We start from the raw sequence: 19,772 nt of genomic DNA, 5'->3' as shown, positions 1-19,772 counted from the left end.
ATAAGGTTTAACCTGACTAAACTTGTTGTTTCTATGTGGGATGTTCCCAGTGCCCTTGTAACTGTGGGATAAAAATACTGCATTGCCCATATTTCCTTTCACAATCCTGTTCCCCAGCAGACCAGCCATCACCACTCGCAGACACTAACTCTGTTTATCCAGAGTTACATAAAATGTTGTAAAAGACACCACAGGTCCCTGTAAAATACTGATGTCATGTGGAAAGGCTGTGAGGATTATAAAAAGTCCCTGTGTGCTGATGCCAGGTCCATCACTCCAGAGCACAGCCCATGTGGATGCTGTTTAAGAGCAGGGACGTGGGCCATGGGATGGTGCAGCAGCACAGCAGCTTCAGATGGACAACCTCCTGCTAAAACACAGCAGGGAAACACCAGGAGCCCACAGCTGTGAGGCTGCTACTTCCTGACTCCTGTCAACTTACACAGCTGTTTAGTCAGGGATGGAAAGAATTGACTAAGAGGGTATTTAGATAAAAAAAGCTTCTAACCCAAGATCACAACAGTTACCAGGAAGCAAAGACAGCGCCCAGCAAAACTCCTGCAGACAAGACAGAGCAGATCATGCAGTCTGACCCCAAGAAGTCACTGGTGTGAAACCACCCACAGGACCAGTCGGGTCCAGAGCAGGCACAAGGACAGAGGCAGGGCCAGCATTCTATCCATGGCACATGCCAACATCCAGGAAAATGGGACCAGCACTGAAACTACAGCTTCCCATGGCAATGTGCTTGCCTGCCACCTGTATGTGCTCACATCTGTCCCTTAGCAGGGCACTGGGGCTCTGACCAGCCAGTCCTTTAACTGCAACACTGGACTCAGCCTTCTGTTGTGCCAGCTTTGCTGCCTCTTGCATGACTCCCTTTCACCTACCCCAGATATCTCCTACTCAGTTTTTGACAGCAGCTCCACCAAGATGTAGCTCTGGGACAGATGAACTGTGCGGCTGCTGTTCCTCCACAGGTTCCCGCTCCTCCAGACTGGGTCTGTACCACAACAGTCAACTGGACCACTGAAAACTACACCAGTTTGGCACCTGCACGCCTTGCTATGCAGAAAGCAGGCTGGGCATCTAGAGGAGACCATGTAACCCAGCCTTCTGGCTTTCTGTGAACACACTGCCACACACAAGAACCAGAAGTGATTAAAATTTGTAGCAAGCTTGCACTGTCTCCTCCTCTTACTGAGCCACGGCAGGCTGCACACACGCATTTGGATCAGATGACTGACATCAAACAGGCCTGGGCTAAAGGGGCCTCCTAACACCATTCTAAAACATTCTTCAATGATTGAAAAAGGAAAATGTCTCACGTAACGCACACAGTGATAAATGACCCACAACAACAACAACAACAAAAAAAGAAATCAATCACCACCTTAAAATTTTCCAGCCAAAGCAATTTGTGCTGCAACTTTTGTAACTAAATCCACAGAAGCTTATGCCATGCTATTCTGGACTTATTTCAGTAATACATGCTCACATTCATCATTCCTGTCTGTCCCAAATCTACAGACCTCGGCCTGTCTGAACCAAGGTAAATTTGTTTTCTCTACAGGCTGTTTATTTTATATTAGTGCTCAGCAAAAATACAATCCACAGACCTGCTTCACCCTATTGCCCCACTTTATCACTAAGGAATGAAATGAAGGCTGGGAGCACCATTATGGAGTCAGAGCCACAGTACATTGAAAATGAATATCATATTGTTCAGATCTCTAATGATCAAGTCATATTCACCCACAGAGTCTCCAGTTAAGTTCATTGTATTAATAATACTGGGTTATATATAGAAAACACATTGACTTTATGCCTGAAGGGCCTTTTCAAAAGGTTTCTTTTTAATGTAAAATATATTTTCTCAGTTTTGTGGTAAAAGATTGGACTTGAAGAGACATGTCTGCAGTGCTACAGGGTGTAAAATAATTGCCTGGCAACTACATTCCCAAAGGAAAACAAATGCAGTCTCCATTACAGAGCTGGGAAACACAAGGTTCCTTGCAGAGCCAAAGGGGCCATGCCAGAAGTGCCACTCCCTCCAGGTGCATCCACCCACTTCTTCAGGTGTCACTTCTCTTCCAGCAGCTGTGCAGGATGGGGCAAATGTGATCCCATCACTAGGAGACTCTTAACAGCTCTTGTCCTGCAGAGCTGGGCCCCAGGGGCTTGGTCACCCTTCCTCCCACAGCCACCAGGCTCAGGCTTCAAGCCCAAGGGAATGATGCTGATCCTCTGCTCTGACATCTTCCTGCTCCACAGTTCCAGGGTTGAGATGGATCACTTGTGGTTGAACCAAACTTTTAAAAAGGCAGCCACTTCCTTGGCATTTTGCACACTCCAACCCCATGGGATGGTTGGGAAGAAGGCAAGAACCTTAATACCCTTTGCCCAAAACCAGGCAACAGCTCTTCTCGCTGCTCCTCACCCCACTGAAGTGAGGGCATCAGGACTGTCTGTCTCACTGCTGATCACTTGTTTGAACACCTTTCCTGGTCCAGCAAAATCAGTCAAAATTTAAATACGTTTTCACTGCAGATGCCAACACCTGTGCTGGCTCTGGGCACATGAACATAAGGGAAACCAAAAAAAGGTGGTGATATGAACACACCCAAGCTGGCTCTGCTCAAGGTCTGGAAATCATCTCTGCATAGAAATCTGCATTCACATGACAAGGGATAATAGATGCCACAGCTGAACCCCTGCTGAAAGTAGGGTGTTATTAGCTTGGCTCTTGCTGCATGTGCCTGTGCTGTTTCTAGGCCAGCACTTGAAAAATATGCAAGTTACTGTACTGGTGCCACGAGGAGTTTGCAGATTGGATCTGTGCCTCACTGGTGTGAAAAATTCATTTTATATTCTAGTGACCAACTCTGAGGTTAGTGACACAGTGCAAATTAAGCACACGTTCAAGGTCAGGATTTTCAGGGCCTGAAAAGAGAGAAAGTATTGGACCATGCAGCAAGAGAAACAGCACATCACACTCCCAGCTGAGGCAAGGCACACGTTGGCAACCTTCTTCTCTCTGGCATCAAGCAGAAAACTTTCCCATCATCTCCTCTAGCCCACTGTGCATCTCCTCGCCACATTTCAGTAGCCACAGCATCCTGTGCCACTGGCCCTTGGCCAACACCCAAGGCACAAAACAAGCGTGCCTGGGCACCTTTTGCAGGGTTTCACAGCTGTGTCACAAGCACAGCCATGCTCCAGGCTGTTGCACGCTGCAAACAGAACAAAGAGTACTCAGCACCCATGGAAGATATCCTGTTTGGTCAGAAGCTGATACATCAGTGCAAAGCCACAGTTTGTTCCAAAATAGCTTAAACCAGAAAAAAGCCACGTGCCTCTCAAAGGTAAACGTGCATTTTCCGCTACTCGAGTGGAACTGGGATCCAAATACGCTGCATAAAAACCTCACCTCTAACCCAGGCACTCACTGCAGCAAGCAGAAAGGCAGGCAGGGCTGTCAATACCTCCCTCTCTTGCTTCCTACAGATCCTGCATGGGACACAATGGGCTGACCCCCTTTCCCAGCTCCCCCAAGGAAGGGAAGGTGCAGTGCCCCATTTACAGCGGTGTGAACAAAAAGATCACTGGGGTGTTATTTGCAGCTACCCCCTCACATTCATCATGGAAAGTCAGCCTGAGTCACCAACAGGTCAAAGCAGACCCAGGCCACATGGAACTGCCTAAGCAGAACTTGAAAGGCTTTTTCTGTTGCTCTGAAACAGATGCACACCGCAGCCAAAATCTCGTTTTTTAACCTTTTAAAGCCCCAACCTACAGTGTTAGTATAATCACAACCACAGACTTAGTGTCCACACAAGCTTTATGTCTCTAAGTCTGCTGCTCAATACTGACCTCACTGAGTGAAAGCAGGTGGTATTTTAGTCCCTGACAAGGTATCTACATAAAAACATCCAGCACCAGAATCCATTTTTAGCACAAACTTTCCTTGAGTAGCACACTTACAACAAAGCCAGTAGATGTTTGAATCCTTACTTATTTTTAAATGTTATGTCATTTTCACTGGCAGTCAAACAACACATCGTAAACATGCAAAGAAGCACAACACCTCAACCCCGCAGCTACATTTCTGCATGCTTTAAAAACTGTAGCACAGAACAGCGCTGCCGGCACATTTCAGACCTGGAGGATGAAGAATTCCATGTGGAATAAGTGCTCAGCAGCAGGGGCTGGTGAGCAGGGGCAGCCAATCTCTCTATCAAAGTAAACAGCCAAGGGAAAGCTGCTGGAACATTTTTGACACATTCAGAGATGGATCTTTTTTTTTTTTTTTTTTCCTCCATGGCCAGCAAGTACAGTACAAAGCCTGATGAAGAGGAATTCAAAGTGTATAATTTAAATGTAGGTTCCTGCAGCACTCCTGGCCACATACAGAACTGGTAGCAAGATTCATACATGGGTCTGGAACTCCGAAAACTGGGCACCATCATGCTGGATTCCAGCTGAGAGGAGAAAATGAAATTCATGTCACTGGAAGACTCCTAACAGGAAAAAACCCTTTCCTATATACTATCACATGGACTATGTACTACCACTGGAGAAGCACAATCCCAAGCTGTCACACTGCAACACCCTCCCTTCTCCACCTCCACAACTGAATGCAGGTTTGCCTGTTCATCCAATAAAACACTTCCTAACACAACACTTCCATGCCTGCAGAGAAGGCTTTCTACTATAAACAGGGCACTTACCACACAGAAACCATAAGGCAAGCCTGACGAGGAAACCTGTCACGTGAAGGGCTTCATGTTAGCTTAATTTATGATGAAGAGCTGAACTCGGGGCTGAGGGCTGCACCTGAGTTATGCCACAGCGCAGATGAAGAAGCAAGGCCTGTGGAGCTGGTTGCTGAAGTATTCCCAGCTGCCAGGCATGAATCAGGGCAGAAGTGACACAGGCAGGACACTCTGAGGCAGCATTACTAAAAGCTTTGAAGGAAGCTGAATTCAGTTTTCACGGTTGGAGGACGCTGGTGATTATATAAAGGCTATATACTGGGAGAGAAGCTTTTCTGACAAGTCCTACTATTTTTCTCCTCTTCTGCTCTGGCTCTGCTGATATCTCTCCTGCTCTACTCCCTATCCAGCAGAAAGGATGCCTGGCTGCAGCAAATGGGAACTTGGTTTAGGGAGAAGTTTGAGGCTTTTCCCATCAACCAGTGCATCAAGCGCTTCAATTTAGTGAGTCTTGGGACATAAGAAGCCATTTAAAAGGGAAACAGCAAAATGGCCACATTGTACTGCCATTCCACAGCACTTTTTAACAACTCATAGAAGAAATATTGAATTACACTTCTGCATGTGGAATTGAGGTCTTACTCTAGCACCTAACTAGCAACACCCCAAGCTTGCCCCAGAGCCACATGTGCTGCTTGCTTATCCCCACCTCACACCCTGCAGCCCACACAAGCACTGTCCGTGTCATCCTGCTTATTTGCTAAGTAACACCCTCCTACAAAGCTGCCCACAAACAACTCATTTCTCCTTTCACATTGTCTCTGTGCAGTGACAAGGGTACAAACAGGAGCCATGTGCTGGCTGCTGCCAATCTTCCCACTAAAGGGAGAGGCAGGGAGGTGAGCAAGGAGGGCCATGGTGCAAGCAGGCGAGTCATGGCTTGAAGGTGATCTTAAATCTATGTACAGCAGAATCACCAGACCCTGAAAAACTTTAATGAGCACACAGAAGGAAAACAGAAGTTCCCACCTCTTCTATTTACCTATCAGAGTCTGACATGAGCCAAAGCACAATAGGAGAGGGGTTCCTATAGAGGATCACTGCTCCTAGGGACATAGCAAATTCTGGGAGGAATTCATCATTCAGGCACCAGAGAGTGGGAATGGTTTTCTATTCAGCATTCAACACAAAGCCAGAGACTCACTAATGGTTACTGCAGCCAACATGAGCACTCTTTCTTTTCTCCTTGAACTTTCCCAATCTGGGTTCTCTCAACCTCCACCGCCATTGCGAATCCCATGTTTTCATCTCCATCCAGTTCTTCACTCATCCTTTGCAGACAGCTTCTACATGAAGTTAATTCTTTTTATACTCAGCTTCTCCCTGGTTCCTGCCTCCCCCAGGTACTAATTACAATACAGTTTATTAGCCAGGCACATAACATTTAGACTCTAATTTTGGCCTGCTTTAAAAGAAGCTAGACACCACTGAGACAGTCCACTGCAGTCAGTAACAGGGAAGGATATTTTTCAAAAGCACTTCAGTGGCTTTGGAACAAGAGTCCCATTTTCAAAGAGACACTTGGAGTAAGTCACTTCTGTCAATGACAGTATGGCTCAGAAAACATCCTTGAAAATAATACCCTCAGGCTCTTTTAAAATCCATCACTTACCAAAGAGTGAGTAAAGCAGCCCCAAGCAGTCTTTTCCAGTGAAGCCTCAAACAGCAAAAGGCTAAATGTTTCAGCCCTGACATTTCAGGCAGGTGTGAAGGAAACAGGGATACCATTCAGCAGCAAGGCTGCATCATCACAGGTAGGATAGCACAAAATTACCATCCCATTAATTAATTTAGTTCAGCCTGTTATTATAACTGCTAGAGACCTGGTTCAGGACTCAAGCCTGGGGGCCTCTTTCATCCTAGTTACCATCACTGGAGCAGCTCAGTGCCCATCATCCTACACCACAAGATGACCACGGAACCTGACAATAACACAGCTAGCACATTTGCTGATTGAGAGAGAAAGCCCAAAGAAGGCCTGGAGATGTCCATGACAATGCCAGGAGATGAGCCCAAGCATGCCTGGTCTGCACCTTCACCACAAAATACAAAATAGTAGCTGTTCCTCAGCCAACAAGAGTTACCCCATGGGCTAAGCTGTCATCTCCCAAGTCTGCCACATGTCACATTGTCCAAATGCAAATAAATCCAGATTTCTCTGGGCACGAATATTAGTCTTGACTGATGAAAAGAGTCCGTTTGGACATGACAGGTCTGGACAGCCAGCTACAAAGTAAGAGCTTGGCTTGAAAACATTATCCACATGTGGCAGGAGTGCTCCTCTGTTCCTGCCAAGATGCCACCATCACCAGATTCTACCTCGTCAGTATTGGTTCAGAGGAATCAAGTTGCTGTTCCTCCATCATTTAATCTCTCACCTGCCTCACAGTGGGGGCAAGGAGGAGATCAGGGAAATACACAGTGACAGGACTCCTGGAACATTCCATGAACCTAGTATTTTGTGACACTGTCTGGATACCAAGAGTTCTGAACACAATCAGGATGCCGAGAATCAAATTGAAAGTGTCTGAATCTATGCATTATGAAGTAGAGGGGGCAAACAAAGAAAAAATCAAATGTCATTTTAGTTTCATTTGCACTTCCACTGTAGCAAAGTTCTGTGTGCCCCTTAAAGATCCCATTCCTTGAAGCCTCAGTGTGATGCCTAACAGGAATCTATAAAGACTTGATCAACAATAACTTGAGTACAAGTATTGAAGTAACCAGACACACTCCATCCATGTCAAAAGGCCAGGTTAGCTAAACCAGAAGACCACACTTTGCTACCAGCTATTTGCAGAACATTTTTGTCCATTTTGGCCAAGAACTCCCTCAAATTGTAATGCCAACTCAGAGCAAGTCAGTTTGAACATGGAAATACAGAAGTATTGAGCTGGAAAGATTGTAGGAGAGCCTGGGAAAAAAACTTCCATGCATGAGAACATACAACCTTATTATACCAAATCCCAGAGAGAACTCTGCATCCAGATTCACCTCCCAGCTGTTACCCTGCTAACCAATTGCTCACTGGATACCTGCCCACAGGTACCAGAGGTGCAGTCTATTAATGTGGGAGTATCTGGAAAACTTAGGTAACAATAAGGGACAGATTTCAAAACTTTGCAATCTGAAAACACACAGAACTGATTCTAGTGGCTGCATCCAGTATTTCCCAAGAGTCATTATATACAACTACAATAAATCATTAGGGATCTATTTAAATAAAAAGGCAAAACGAAAATTCTGGCAAAAAGCTTGTCCAGCATTGAATTAAGCTGAGTAATTCAAATCAGTGAATGCCATCTAAAATACAGGAGGCTACACCATAAGGCTCAAATACTTCCACATGAAACAGCAAGATGATATTTGTAACTTCAGCCTTCTTGCTAAGAAAGAGCAAGAACTGAGATTAAGTGCAACACAGCAGCCTTGATGCATCCTAATCCATGCAAAACACTCAACTTCTGTACAGGGCCAGCATCTGAGAAAGCTTGTGCAGTTGTGCCAAATGACACAGCAAACCCACAAAACTGTGCCTCTAGCACATGGCTTGCTAGTGTGGCTTAACTTCAATAGCCATCAAATAACTCCCAGGCTGATTTTGGAATCCATTCATTCACACAGTGATTTGTCAATGCAGAAGAGGCCTCAATTAAGTGAATTAACTCATGGAAGTGAATGGTTTATCTAGCTCCATGGAATATTGAATACTTTCAGCCGTTGCTCTCAAACTCTCTGAAGCTGGTAGGTTTGAATCCCAAAGACTATGGGACAGCTTTTCAGTAACCCTAAGCAGCTCCCTTGAGTTACAATTTTTAATAGTATTAAATACCACAGACTATAGAAAAAGAACTAACAAAACCCAAAACCCAACCTAGACTAGCATCTTGTGACCCAAGGGCTAAAGCAGCCATGTGGTTTTGGTATCACATTTTGATATCAAAAATAGAAACTTGTGGTCCAAGCACCCCCCTTTGGACCAAAGCTGGAGAACACAAGACAAGGCAGGTTCCTGAAGGAACACAGCTGAGCTCAGTGGGCATTTCTTGCACTGAGAACCTTGGATGAGACCATCTACAGGATCACCCAAACAGCCATCACTGCCCTTCACAAACAAGCACCCCTAGACAAGGCATCCCTTCAGCTGAAGCTCCTGTCCCTCAGCCAGCAGCTGCACTGACTTCAGACATAAGGACCTGCATTATAACTAGCTATAGGCAGCAGGAAACAAAGTGTGCATCTCATGCAGAGGCTGAAAGGCCCATTGTAATTAACCACTCTCAGCCCTGTATGCTAGACAAGACAAAAACAAAACCCACAGTTTTCCTTTGCTGGTACGCCCTAAAAACACTGCCCACTATTTCTCAAAAAGGGCCTGTATGCCCAGCACTTTCTCTATCACAAGCTAGAGCATTTGGCATAGGCTATGGGAAGGGTAATTCCCACAAAAATCACATTTTACAGACAATGCCTGCAGGACAGAAAGAACACCACCGCGTTTTAGTCACACAGACATGCTTCTCCTTGGGCTGAACCTTGCTGCCCAGTGGGACACCACAAAAACCAGTGACTGATCACCAAGTGCAGACAGGACCCAAGCAAAAGGGAAACCATTTACCCAGTGGCAGCCAACATTTCTGCAAAGAGCATGTCAGTGCTCAAACATGATTAATGATTTACTTTAGCTCATGGCAAGGGTGGATGCTCTCTCGGCAGAGCACAGTGAGGATCTGACAGAGACATACTCCCAGAGAGTCCAGGGGGGGAAAAAAAGGGTGTGGGATGGGGGGGAATATGGTGTTTTGATTTTTGGCTTTGTTTTAAACATCAAAATCTATTTTAATGGGCGATGACAATTAATTTTCCCAGGTCAAGTCTGTTTTATCCCTGACAGTAATTGCTATATCTCAACTCACATGCTTTTTCACCTCATTCTCTGCCCCCACTGTGTTGATGAGGGAGTGAGAGAGAAGCTGGGTAGTGACCTGGCTGCAGACCAAGGTTAACACACCCTAACATCTCACCAAGCAAGGTGGACATCCTTGAACAAGAGTTAAAGCTTGAAGAATAACTTGGAGAAAATAGCTTTCCTAAGTCACAACAATTACAGCTCTTCCTGCAGCTCAGTGAGAAGATGAGAAGCAAGCGGTAGGACTGAGAAACTGAAAGTCTTAAGCGTCTCCTCTTTAAAAATCAAACCTTAGTTATTTACTGTTATTTTTCTGTTGTTTCCAAATTACTGGGTAACAAAGAATCCATCCTTAATATGGCAACTCAATGCATTATCATACAACACTCAGACCACGTCAGGATGAGAAGTGAGCATGTTTCCAGCAGATGAAACTCATTAGCAGGGCACAAGAAGCAGCAGGACAACCACTGGGGGCATTCCCCTTTCATGTTTTTCAAAATAATTTTCTTTCAGTCAGTATTTTAGCTTCTCTCTTGGAACGTTTTAAATGCTTGCCCTCTTCTCTCTTGGCATTTCTCAGTGTAGACAGGCACATGTGGTATTTTTCAGAGGTGCAGGGACTTGCCCTGCTACTGTCCCAAGCAATGCACGTGCCGGTCCTCCTGCATCTTCCTTCAGAGATTCCTTTCAAGCCAAAGCGTGAGGTTTAGTCCATTACAGCACCAAAACACTCCCAAGCAAATCTCTGGTCTCCTGCTAATGATGTGCCAAACTATGTTTGCATGAAGCTGAGAAGTAGAAAGAGGTAGCAACTATTTCATATCCTCCTTTTCAGAAATAAAAAACAAGAACTCCAGACAATCTTTCTGCAGCCCTTCCTGGTAAAGTTCCAACAGAGAAAACAAATACCATTCATTGTTTAACAGGACAGGTTGCAAAACTATTAAGTTATGATGTTTTCTCCCTCCCTGTTATTCCTTTGGAGAATTAAAGGGATGAAATAAATCTGAAACTCCAGAAAACTCAGGACTCTGCAAACAGGCCCACCACTATCCTCTGGCCCTGCTGTGTTTGAACATAGGTGCTCCATAGGTTAGCTCCATCTAACACACATTCCAAGAAGACTCCAGGAAAAATACTTCCTTTTTACCTTAAACATAAACTCATAGAGTAATTCCTCTGTTTTCGGAAAGCAATTCCACATTGTTTCACGCAGTTCTCCAGGTATTAAAATGTTAGGTATCATCCTAAAATACACACATGCAACACACATTTCAAGGCTGTTTCTACTATACTGACCCAAACTCAACGCTGATTTCAATTCAGCCAGAAGTCTTTCAGTGGGAGACAAAAAAAAAAAAAAAGTATGCCACTATTCATTTCTGAAAATAAAAAGTGAAACATTTCTGAAAGGTTTCTGTATTCTTCCACACCTACACCACACACCTCTTCTCAACAGCCGAACTTTCTTTCAGTGTCCTTATGGCAGAGTTTGTATTTGCCTTTAAAAAAAAAAAAAAAAAAAAAAAAAAAAAAAAAAAAAAAAAAAAAACCTAAAGAAAATGTTGGATTCAGATGCAAACATCAAAGCACCAAAAAACAAACCTGCTATAGCTGCTTCAGAAACTGGGTGAGTCATGAAGACCTCAATACAACTGATTATCCAGTTTCTGTCAAAAACTTCACTGTCATTTGATGGATCACCATAAAATGAAATTTTAAGTTTTTTTCCACTTTCAGTAAACTAAGGAATTATGAATTATACCAGCAGACAGCATGGTAAGTATTTCAAAAGGAAACTTAAATATTAAAAATAAGCCAATTCCAGCAATCCTTGCCGAGGAAACAGATGTAGCATGAAATAACTCCTGTGCTCCCACACCAGCTCTCACAGCCACTTATCTAAGAGCCACTGTGCCTGCAAACATGCAGAAACCATCCAAGTGATAGCTGCAGACACCAAAATGGTGTTAAAAAAATACAGAGAAATCAGCTGGCTGCTTGGTGAGGTTTCAAAAGGCTACTATGAAGGGAGAGGCAACAGAGGGGAAAAACAGAAACCAAAGCAAATTCCTTTTCTTCTTGAAAATAACAAGGATGATAAACATTCCAGCAAACCAGAAATAAATATTTTGCTTTTACACTCCAGTCATCTAAAATAACTGCCTGTGTTCAGGCACTGCTGCAACAGAAGCTCTCAGTAAAAGATCTTCAATACAGTGGGCACCGTGCAACAGCAGGAGGGGGCTGCCTGTCTCACTTCAGCAAGGAATACTCAGGTGGTAAAATGCTGAAGCACATCAAATGAAGAATAAGGCTGGGAAAAAAACTTGCTAAGTGGAGAGCTTAGAAAATCTGATTTTAGTTCTGAGGTGTCTCCTAGTTTGCTGAGTGAGGGGAGGCAGATCCAGACCTGTGCTCTAAGTCTGTACCTCGGTATGATTACGACTGCATATCTGCTTAACATCTGGGAAAAAGGAACACTCCTTCTCCCCCTCCTCTCAAACAGAAACAGCTTGGATGCAGGGACCACCTCTCTGAACACTACAGAATGCTTCCCATAACAGGGCAGAGCCCTCCCAGCATGGATGGAAGGAGTGACAGACACTCCAGGAGCTTCCTCAACAGCCTGCAATCACTACTGATCCTATTGACAGCACATGGAGCAGGGCAGTGTGAAATCCCTACTCTGTGGAGCAGGCACAACTCTTTGCTTTGCACTGCCTATCTACAAAGACACAGAGTGTCTAGTGGTTGTTCCAAGGTGACCTGGAGATGGGACTCTTGGGGTTCTAGTCCTGGTTTTGCTGCAGAGTTATAATGAAGCCTTGTAAATCAAACTCAGTGGCCCATTTTTCTGTGCAATAGGAAAAAATAAGTCTTCCAAACTTCACTGGAGCGCTTAAAGGAGTTACTAAACAAGGTACTATCACGTTTATTTAAATTTCTTTGGATGATGCTTAAAATACAACACTTGTAGTTTCATCTGTGTTGATCAGGAGACGAAGCTACACTAATTCATCCAAGGTGCAACCTCACGCACTAAACAGCTTGCCATTGTTTGATCTTCCTGTGAAGGAAAAGCAGGAGACCAAGCAGCCTACAAGTAAGGATTATAATACACAGAGGACAAATTCTTCTTGATGAATTGCAGAATAACCTTTCTGAAGCAATAAATTTACACTGCTGTAGCAGGACAGAAGTTGGCTTTTGGTCCTTTGCAATATCCTGAAGGTAAGGGACAAAAAAGCCCATGCAAACCTGACAGACACCCCTTTCTGGGCAGCAGGGAGTATCTGCTCTGCCTTGCAGAGAAGGGGAGGGATCACAGCTCCACTGAGCTCTCTCCGGGACAGGGGCTACAGGACCACTAAAAGTCACACTACCTGAAATTCCTAAGTGCAAATGGCACAGACCTTCAGACCAGTGCATCCTCTGCTCTAATTCAGGATCCCTGTAAACCTCAGCTGTAGGAATACTGCAGGCCATTAAACCACTCAGAGCCTGTCACACAGGCACCCTGCAAGAGCTAGAGGGATTCTGGAAGAAATCAGACATCGGTTTTATAGTGGACCATAGCATTTCTAACTGTCCTTCTTTCAGAGCCTACAAATATCACTTGGCCCTTACAGAGAAAATTAAGAACTGCCAAACTTTCTGCTAAAAAATAACAAAAACACTAAAATCAATTAGTCCACATTTAGACATCAAGTGCATTTTGCCTTTAAATGCATTTAACCAGGAAGACATCAGGTTGTAAGTTGCATATAACACATAATCTAAGAGATAAGCATGTTATCTCCACACTGTTTCATCTATTAGTAGCAGATAAAAAAAACAACCTTTCTCCTAATCAACACATATATGCCAGTTACAAGTTTTCTTGATACTCAAAAATCCACAATTGGATTGGAATTTATAACTTAAATAAAGTTTTTAGGTTAATGTGTCCATGCCACACTCCCGACTCACACCCCACAGGAACCTGAAAGCATCAGAACCCAGAGCTGGATCTGGTTTCTGCTCCACCCTGTAGTCAGAGATCCAAAAATATATCAGAAGGCTTCTTCAAGAAGAAATATGAATGTAGTCAAAAGAGCTAGTTTAGAATAACTTTCTGTGCAACTCAGCTGCAGAACAGACAATATTCTCTAATGGGAAAGGCACACTAGAAACAACTTTCCAGAAATAACATTGCCAGCAAAGATATAGTAAGGAAAAATAAATGGTAAGCAACAACCAGCCAATGCTTGGCAATACTCGTCCCCACTAAAACATTTATTTTCACTCCATGAGTTTCTTCCCCTTTAACTACCCCAGTGACAAATAAATTATGAACATTACAGCTAATTTATTACTCAGCATGGCTGAGGATGGAGAGAAAAAAAAGGCAGCAGTATTTTCAAGCTGATTCTTATTCAAGAAAAACAAATACTTTATTAAAAACAATAATAAATTAAAAAGGAAAAACTACTTTTGTAGTTAAGTCTGCCCATGCCTAAGCCATTCAGGCTCTGCTGCTGCCAACCAATCAAGTGCTTTATCAATAGCTTCAGAAAAAGAATCAAGCTCTTAATCTCTGCCTCAGTTTCCCCACCTGTGACACTTCTCCCACTCCATCCATTCAGACTGCAAATACACAGAGGCAAATTCTATTGTGCAGCACCAAGGACAACAGAAAGCTCTGAAGCACTGCAGTATTCCCAGAACTGACTTTAATGACATCCTCCATGCAGATCTTGCCAGATTTCAAGGTGGGTTTGATCAGGTCTGTGCCACAGAACACAGTATTGTTTTGTTGTATTTGAGAGGAAGGGGTTGCATAGCAAAACAACTTAAAAAATATAAGAGCCAAATTCTGCTGTTAACCCCGCAGTTCCCAGCTATGCATCACACTGGGCCCCTATTTCTGTTTGCTCCAGCAGGAACCCTTTGGCCATTAACTTCTGTATTTATCTTTTACACTTATCTTTTTCCTGAAGATGGAATTTCAAGATTTTCATTGGTATCTCAAACCCCAGCAGCAATAAAACCACACAGAAGGAAGCTGTCTCAGAGACCACATACATGCACGCTCTCACCTGGAGTCACACAGCACTAATTTTACTGCAGACACTTAGTTAAGAGAGTTTTTGCAGGCTGCAGTCAAACACTGCTGCATGGGCAAAGCTCTCCCTAGGAAGTTAAGCATGGCTCAAAAAGTTTTCATTCAGCAAAACAAGAAACAATTTGGCATTCATTCCCACGCAAACACCAATGCACCCTCCTTGGGAGGGACCAATTATTTTCCTTTCCATCCCATGCTCAGGCCAGTCATCCTCTATCACTTGATAAAACACATGAATAGCTGCATTCAAAGCTGTAGCAAACAGAGACAGCTCAGTAAAGCTCTGTAAAAACAGCTCCCCAGAGCACACCACAGAACTGGCTCCCAACGCGCTTCCCATATGCATGCCCTTTATCTAAAGAAGCCCATGACTTTGGCAGATGTTGGATGCTTGCAACTAGGTCAGTTTGAACCAGAGCAAGTCAAGGCTAAAGGCCATGGAGAGAAATTAAACTGTGCTCCTGCTCCACAGACTGTGGCTGTCAAAGAGAGAGCGCTTTGCCTTCTGCTCAAGCAGTGATTCCACCACTGGCTAGGCACAAGATTTGACTGGCAGGGTGATGAAATGCCTCAGCGATGAACCGTCAGGAGCACTTGGAACGTTATTACCAGCAAAAATATTCCAAAATATAGTGCATGTAGGAATTCATGGGGAGGGAGGTAGACAGGCAGGGAAGTGTTGCCAAGGTATGTGAATCAGCCTTATCGAAATCCTCATCGCTGCACGGCTGGCATGACTGATCACACTGCTGCATCCACCCGAAAGGCACAAGGCTCCAGCTGGAGAACAGAGCTCCAGCCCTTCCCTCTTGGTGCCATCTGCACCAGTCACCCTCAGCTCTTTAATCCACTGCCCAGCGCTGCAGGAGAGCAACTGCAGGTGGAAATCAGCTGGGCTTTTAAAAGTTGCTGCAAAAATCCTGAGTAACTTCTGCAGCAGGAATGCCTGCAGACTACAAGCAGCATTTTCCCCACTGCCGCTGCAGTTGCTGGGAAATTCAAGTTTCCAAAAGCACGCAGGAGTAATTAGATGAAGCCAAATAAATGTGTACACAAAACCTTACACGAATATGCAAATAATAGGGTGTATTCAGCAGCCCCAGAAATTAAAGCAACTGCACAGGCTTATATTTGCATAAACTATGCAGGATATGGCACCAAGTAATTTTGGAACATGTGCATTTTGCAAACAGCAAGCATAATAATAGACAAATATTTTGGAATGTGACATTGATCAAATACTCCCTAAAACTTCACATGAAGAACCTCAGAGATGCTGCACTATTTAAACACAGACATCTACTGCTGGCATCCTGGGGTATTTTCACTGCTGAGTTCTGTGGGAAAAGAATTGGACTTTATATAGATTTTTATCAGCATTTATTATTTATAAAGCCCTGCTGGCAAGCAGAATGTTTTATGAACAAATAAAAGTGAATGATCCTTGCTTAAAAACCACATAATGAATGAATGTATACTTTGTACACGGATGCAAGTGGTTGCTGCTAGTCTATTGCACAGTGAACATGGAAAAGGGGAGGTTTTTTACATCTCTAAAAAGAAGTAACAATAGCAACTTCTAAATGTACTGACATGAAAGCGAAGCCAAATCTAAACTGAGCTCTTCAATCACTCCTGAAAAGCCAAGCCCCTGGCTTGTTTTCTTAACAAGCTGAGTTTCTGCCCTTGTGGTCTCCCTGTGCAGAACAAGACAAAATCTGAGGAAACCAGCTTGTCACCGTATAAGGCAAAAAAAAGGTTTCTCTTCCTGAGTTACAACTAACTAGGGAAAGTCACACATGTGGCCAAGGAAAGCAGAACTACAATACAGAACTCCCTCACTGCTGACAGGCTAAAATTAGTAGTTTATTCAACTGCCCAGAACTACACACTGCGCCTGTCCTATGCAGCATCTCCCTGTTTGTCTTTCTGTGCTTTCCACTTTGTCTCACCTGCTAATTTGTCCCTCGGGGAGCAGCCCAGCAGCCACCGCCGAGCCCCACTCATCCCAGGAGCCTGAGCAAATGAATATCCACTTGCATTTACACCTGGGCAATTCTGCAGTGCCTCCACTGATTCCACCCCATGGCAGCACCCGAGAACAGCACCTGGCCCCACGGGACACTTGGTCTGTAAAAACGATTAAGTCCTCGGTGCTTTCCAGCAAGCATCTTTGCTGCTCCTGCTCTCACTCCCCTGCAGCACCTGTAAGCAGAGCGCTGGGCAGATTTGCTTTGAGCACAGATTCACCCTGCAATGACAATTCCACATTTCCATCTGTTCATTGTATGAAGAGCTTCATGGTATTTGCAATGATGGCAGATAAATTATACAAGGGAACAAGGGAACACTTGCCCACTGCAGCTGGGCCACTGCTTATGCATGCTAGGGATTGTTTTGAGTTTAGTTTGCTTTTTTTCCTTTTCCCCCACTGCCCAGTTGTCTGTTACTGCCTGTGGATCCCGCTGGCCATGGGGAACGCTGCCTTGCTGCTCAGGACATAGACCTGGAGAAAGGCAGAGAGCAGAGACAGCAGCACCTCCGCTGAGTTCACCCCTTGGAGGAGGGAGGGCTCTGGGAATGGCAGCGCTCATTTCCAGACGGTGGGGCTGGGGTGTGTGAAAACACTCTGCACAAAGCACGCCCCAGGAGTTGGGGAAAACAGGAAAAGAAATGCAAAACTGGCGAGGAGTGAGCAATGCAAAGGAATCTGAGGGAAATGCCACGCTAGGGACTAATGCTGCTGATCCTACGTTCAAACACCCCAGCGAAGCGTGCTGATATACAGTCCTCTAGCAGATCCATACATTCCCGGCACACCGGTGCCCACTGGGTGACATCACCCGTGGGCTCTTCCTTGGCTATTACTTTGAGGAAGGATTATCCTACACTCATTCACACTGACAGCTCATTTTGCAAGTAGCTCATAGGAAACAATATATTTACTTACTAAGGTGTTACTCACATAAAACAGGCATGTTCCTGTCAGGCTCCTACAAATTTAGTTATATCCACATATACTCACCTAGGGTATAGAACTGCTGAATTTATCTCATCAGATGTGATGCAGTTTTCTTTGGAATTACAACTATGTTTCAAACTAAACTTATGTTTTATTATATGGACATGAATTCTAATTTCCATTTCATATTAAGAGGGAATATTAACATGGTTCGTTTAGTCACATACCTTGAAAAATTATAGATCACGTTCAGTACAAATTTGCATAAGTAGTTTGAGCATGTGAAAGAAGCAATGCTAAATACTGAATGCAAGTACCAAATGCAGAGTTCTTACATTTACTGTAGAATATATTATGTGTATGGCCTCAAAAAGCCTCAGAGATTACGAATACATTTCTTTTCCATGGAAACTATAATTCTCAAATCCAGCAAGCTATTTTAAGAAATTTAAATCAACTATACACTTACATCTGCTGGAAGCAGAACATTTCCACAGGCTGTACACTTCAAGGCACAAGTACAGCCGTATGGACATCTTCCCAACTCTTGTACTACACTTCTGCTTCTGACACCACATCTCACTATGCAGATTTAGTGCTAAAGTCTTATTTGGATTGTTCTGTACCCAACACCGGGACTTTCGGGGCTGCTGCGCTTTGCACCGCTGCATCACTTAAGAGGATGAGGAAAAGCGGTAACGCGGGAGGCACGAAATAAATGCCCCACTAGCTTTTGCCGGTATTTATTCAGTGTGAAGCGGAAAGGCTGGTGCTGGAGCCGAGTGCCCGGCCAGCCGGAGACCCGCGTTGGTGCCAGCCCGCCCCGGGCACGGCCGCGCTCCGGGCGCTCGGGAGTCCCGCGGAGCGGCCGCACAAGTTGGGCGGCAGCGGGTGGGTGACCCCTCGGCACTGCTGAGTCATTTCAGCCGCCGAACGCCGGGCTGTCCTGGCCCCCCCCCCCCCCCCCCGGGCTGGGGGGCTGCCCGCAGAGCCGCCCCGGCGCCGGGGAAACTTCCCCTGCGCTCCGCCGCGCACCCCGCCCGCGCGGGGGGCTGCGGAACGGCCGCACTCACCAGGTAGGCTCCCACCGTGCCCTGGGCCAGCATCAGGGCGCACTCGGACACCAGGAAGAGCTGGATGCTGGAGAAGCAGGAGACCTTCCTCCGCCGCCTGCGCTGCCGCGGCGCGCCGGCCCCCGGGAGCTCGCTGCCGCCGCCGCCGCCCGCCGAGCCCCGCTTCCCCGGCATCCTCCCGGGCACCGCCGCTCCGCCGCCGCGGGATGGCGGGCCCCGCGGCTGCTCCGCGCCTTCCTCCTCCGCCTCCTCCTCCTCCTCGGGGTACCAATCACAGCGGCAACCCGCGGCTGCCTCTCCGCCCGCGGGCTGCTGCCATGGCCAGCTCGCCGCCGCCTCCGCCGCCGCCTCCTCGCTTCTCCCCTCCCCTCTCCCGGCCGCGCTCCCTCTCTCCGCCGGCTCCGCGCAGGCCGAATCCGCGTCCCCGCCGGCGAGGGGCGGGGAACGCGAGGGGCTGGGGCTGGGGCCGGGGCTGGCGGAGGCTCCGCGGCGGGCGGGGCGGCCCCGTCCCGGGCTGTGGGCACGGCGGGGGCAGCGGCCGCAGTGCCCGCCCCGAGCCCGCTGCCCCGCGGCGGCGGCCGCGCACCCGCCGTCGGAGCGAGCGGCGATGCTCCCGCGCGGCGCCGGCAGCGGGGACTCTCCCCGCAGGTGGAGGGCTGGATGCCCCCTCATCCGCCCGGCCGGCGCCCTGCCGGTGTGGGTCCCCTGTTCCATTCGGTTGTAGGGGCCCCTTTACAAAGGTAAACGGAGGCCCCACAAAAATTAAACGTCAGAAGAAATGAGCGGCTGGAGGTGACTTGCGTCGCGCCGCCGCTGCCATGTGCGCCGGCCTTGGCCATGCTTCGTGTCCCTGGCACCTGCCTTCAGTGATGCCCTTTGTGGCCAGCCCCACCTCGAGTTCTAATTTCAAGAGATATCTTCTCTTAAAAACCACTAATCTTCA

General features: G+C 46.1%; 1 protein-coding gene across 1 annotated transcript in view; it reads right to left on the bottom strand.

The window, feature by feature from the left end:
- The window catches only part of SLCO3A1 (solute carrier organic anion transporter family member 3A1), a 138,230-nt gene extending 118,887 nt beyond the window's left edge, over window positions 1-19,343 (bottom strand). The window contains exon 1 of the mRNA XM_053954768.1: window positions 18,830-19,343. Coding sequence (XP_053810743.1) covers window positions 18,830-19,003 — 174 coding nt within the window. The 5' untranslated portion in view covers window positions 19,004-19,343. The remainder of the gene's footprint in view (window positions 1-18,829) is intronic.
- Window positions 19,344-19,772: the final 429 nt, after the last annotated feature.

This window comes from Vidua chalybeata, chromosome 13, assembly GCF_026979565.1.
Source record: "Vidua chalybeata isolate OUT-0048 chromosome 13, bVidCha1 merged haplotype, whole genome shotgun sequence".
NCBI classification, from domain to species: Eukaryota; Metazoa; Chordata; class Aves; order Passeriformes; family Viduidae; genus Vidua; species Vidua chalybeata.
The sequence above is the reverse complement of the archived record's forward strand: the minus strand, read 5'-3'. Positions and strand labels throughout refer to the sequence as shown.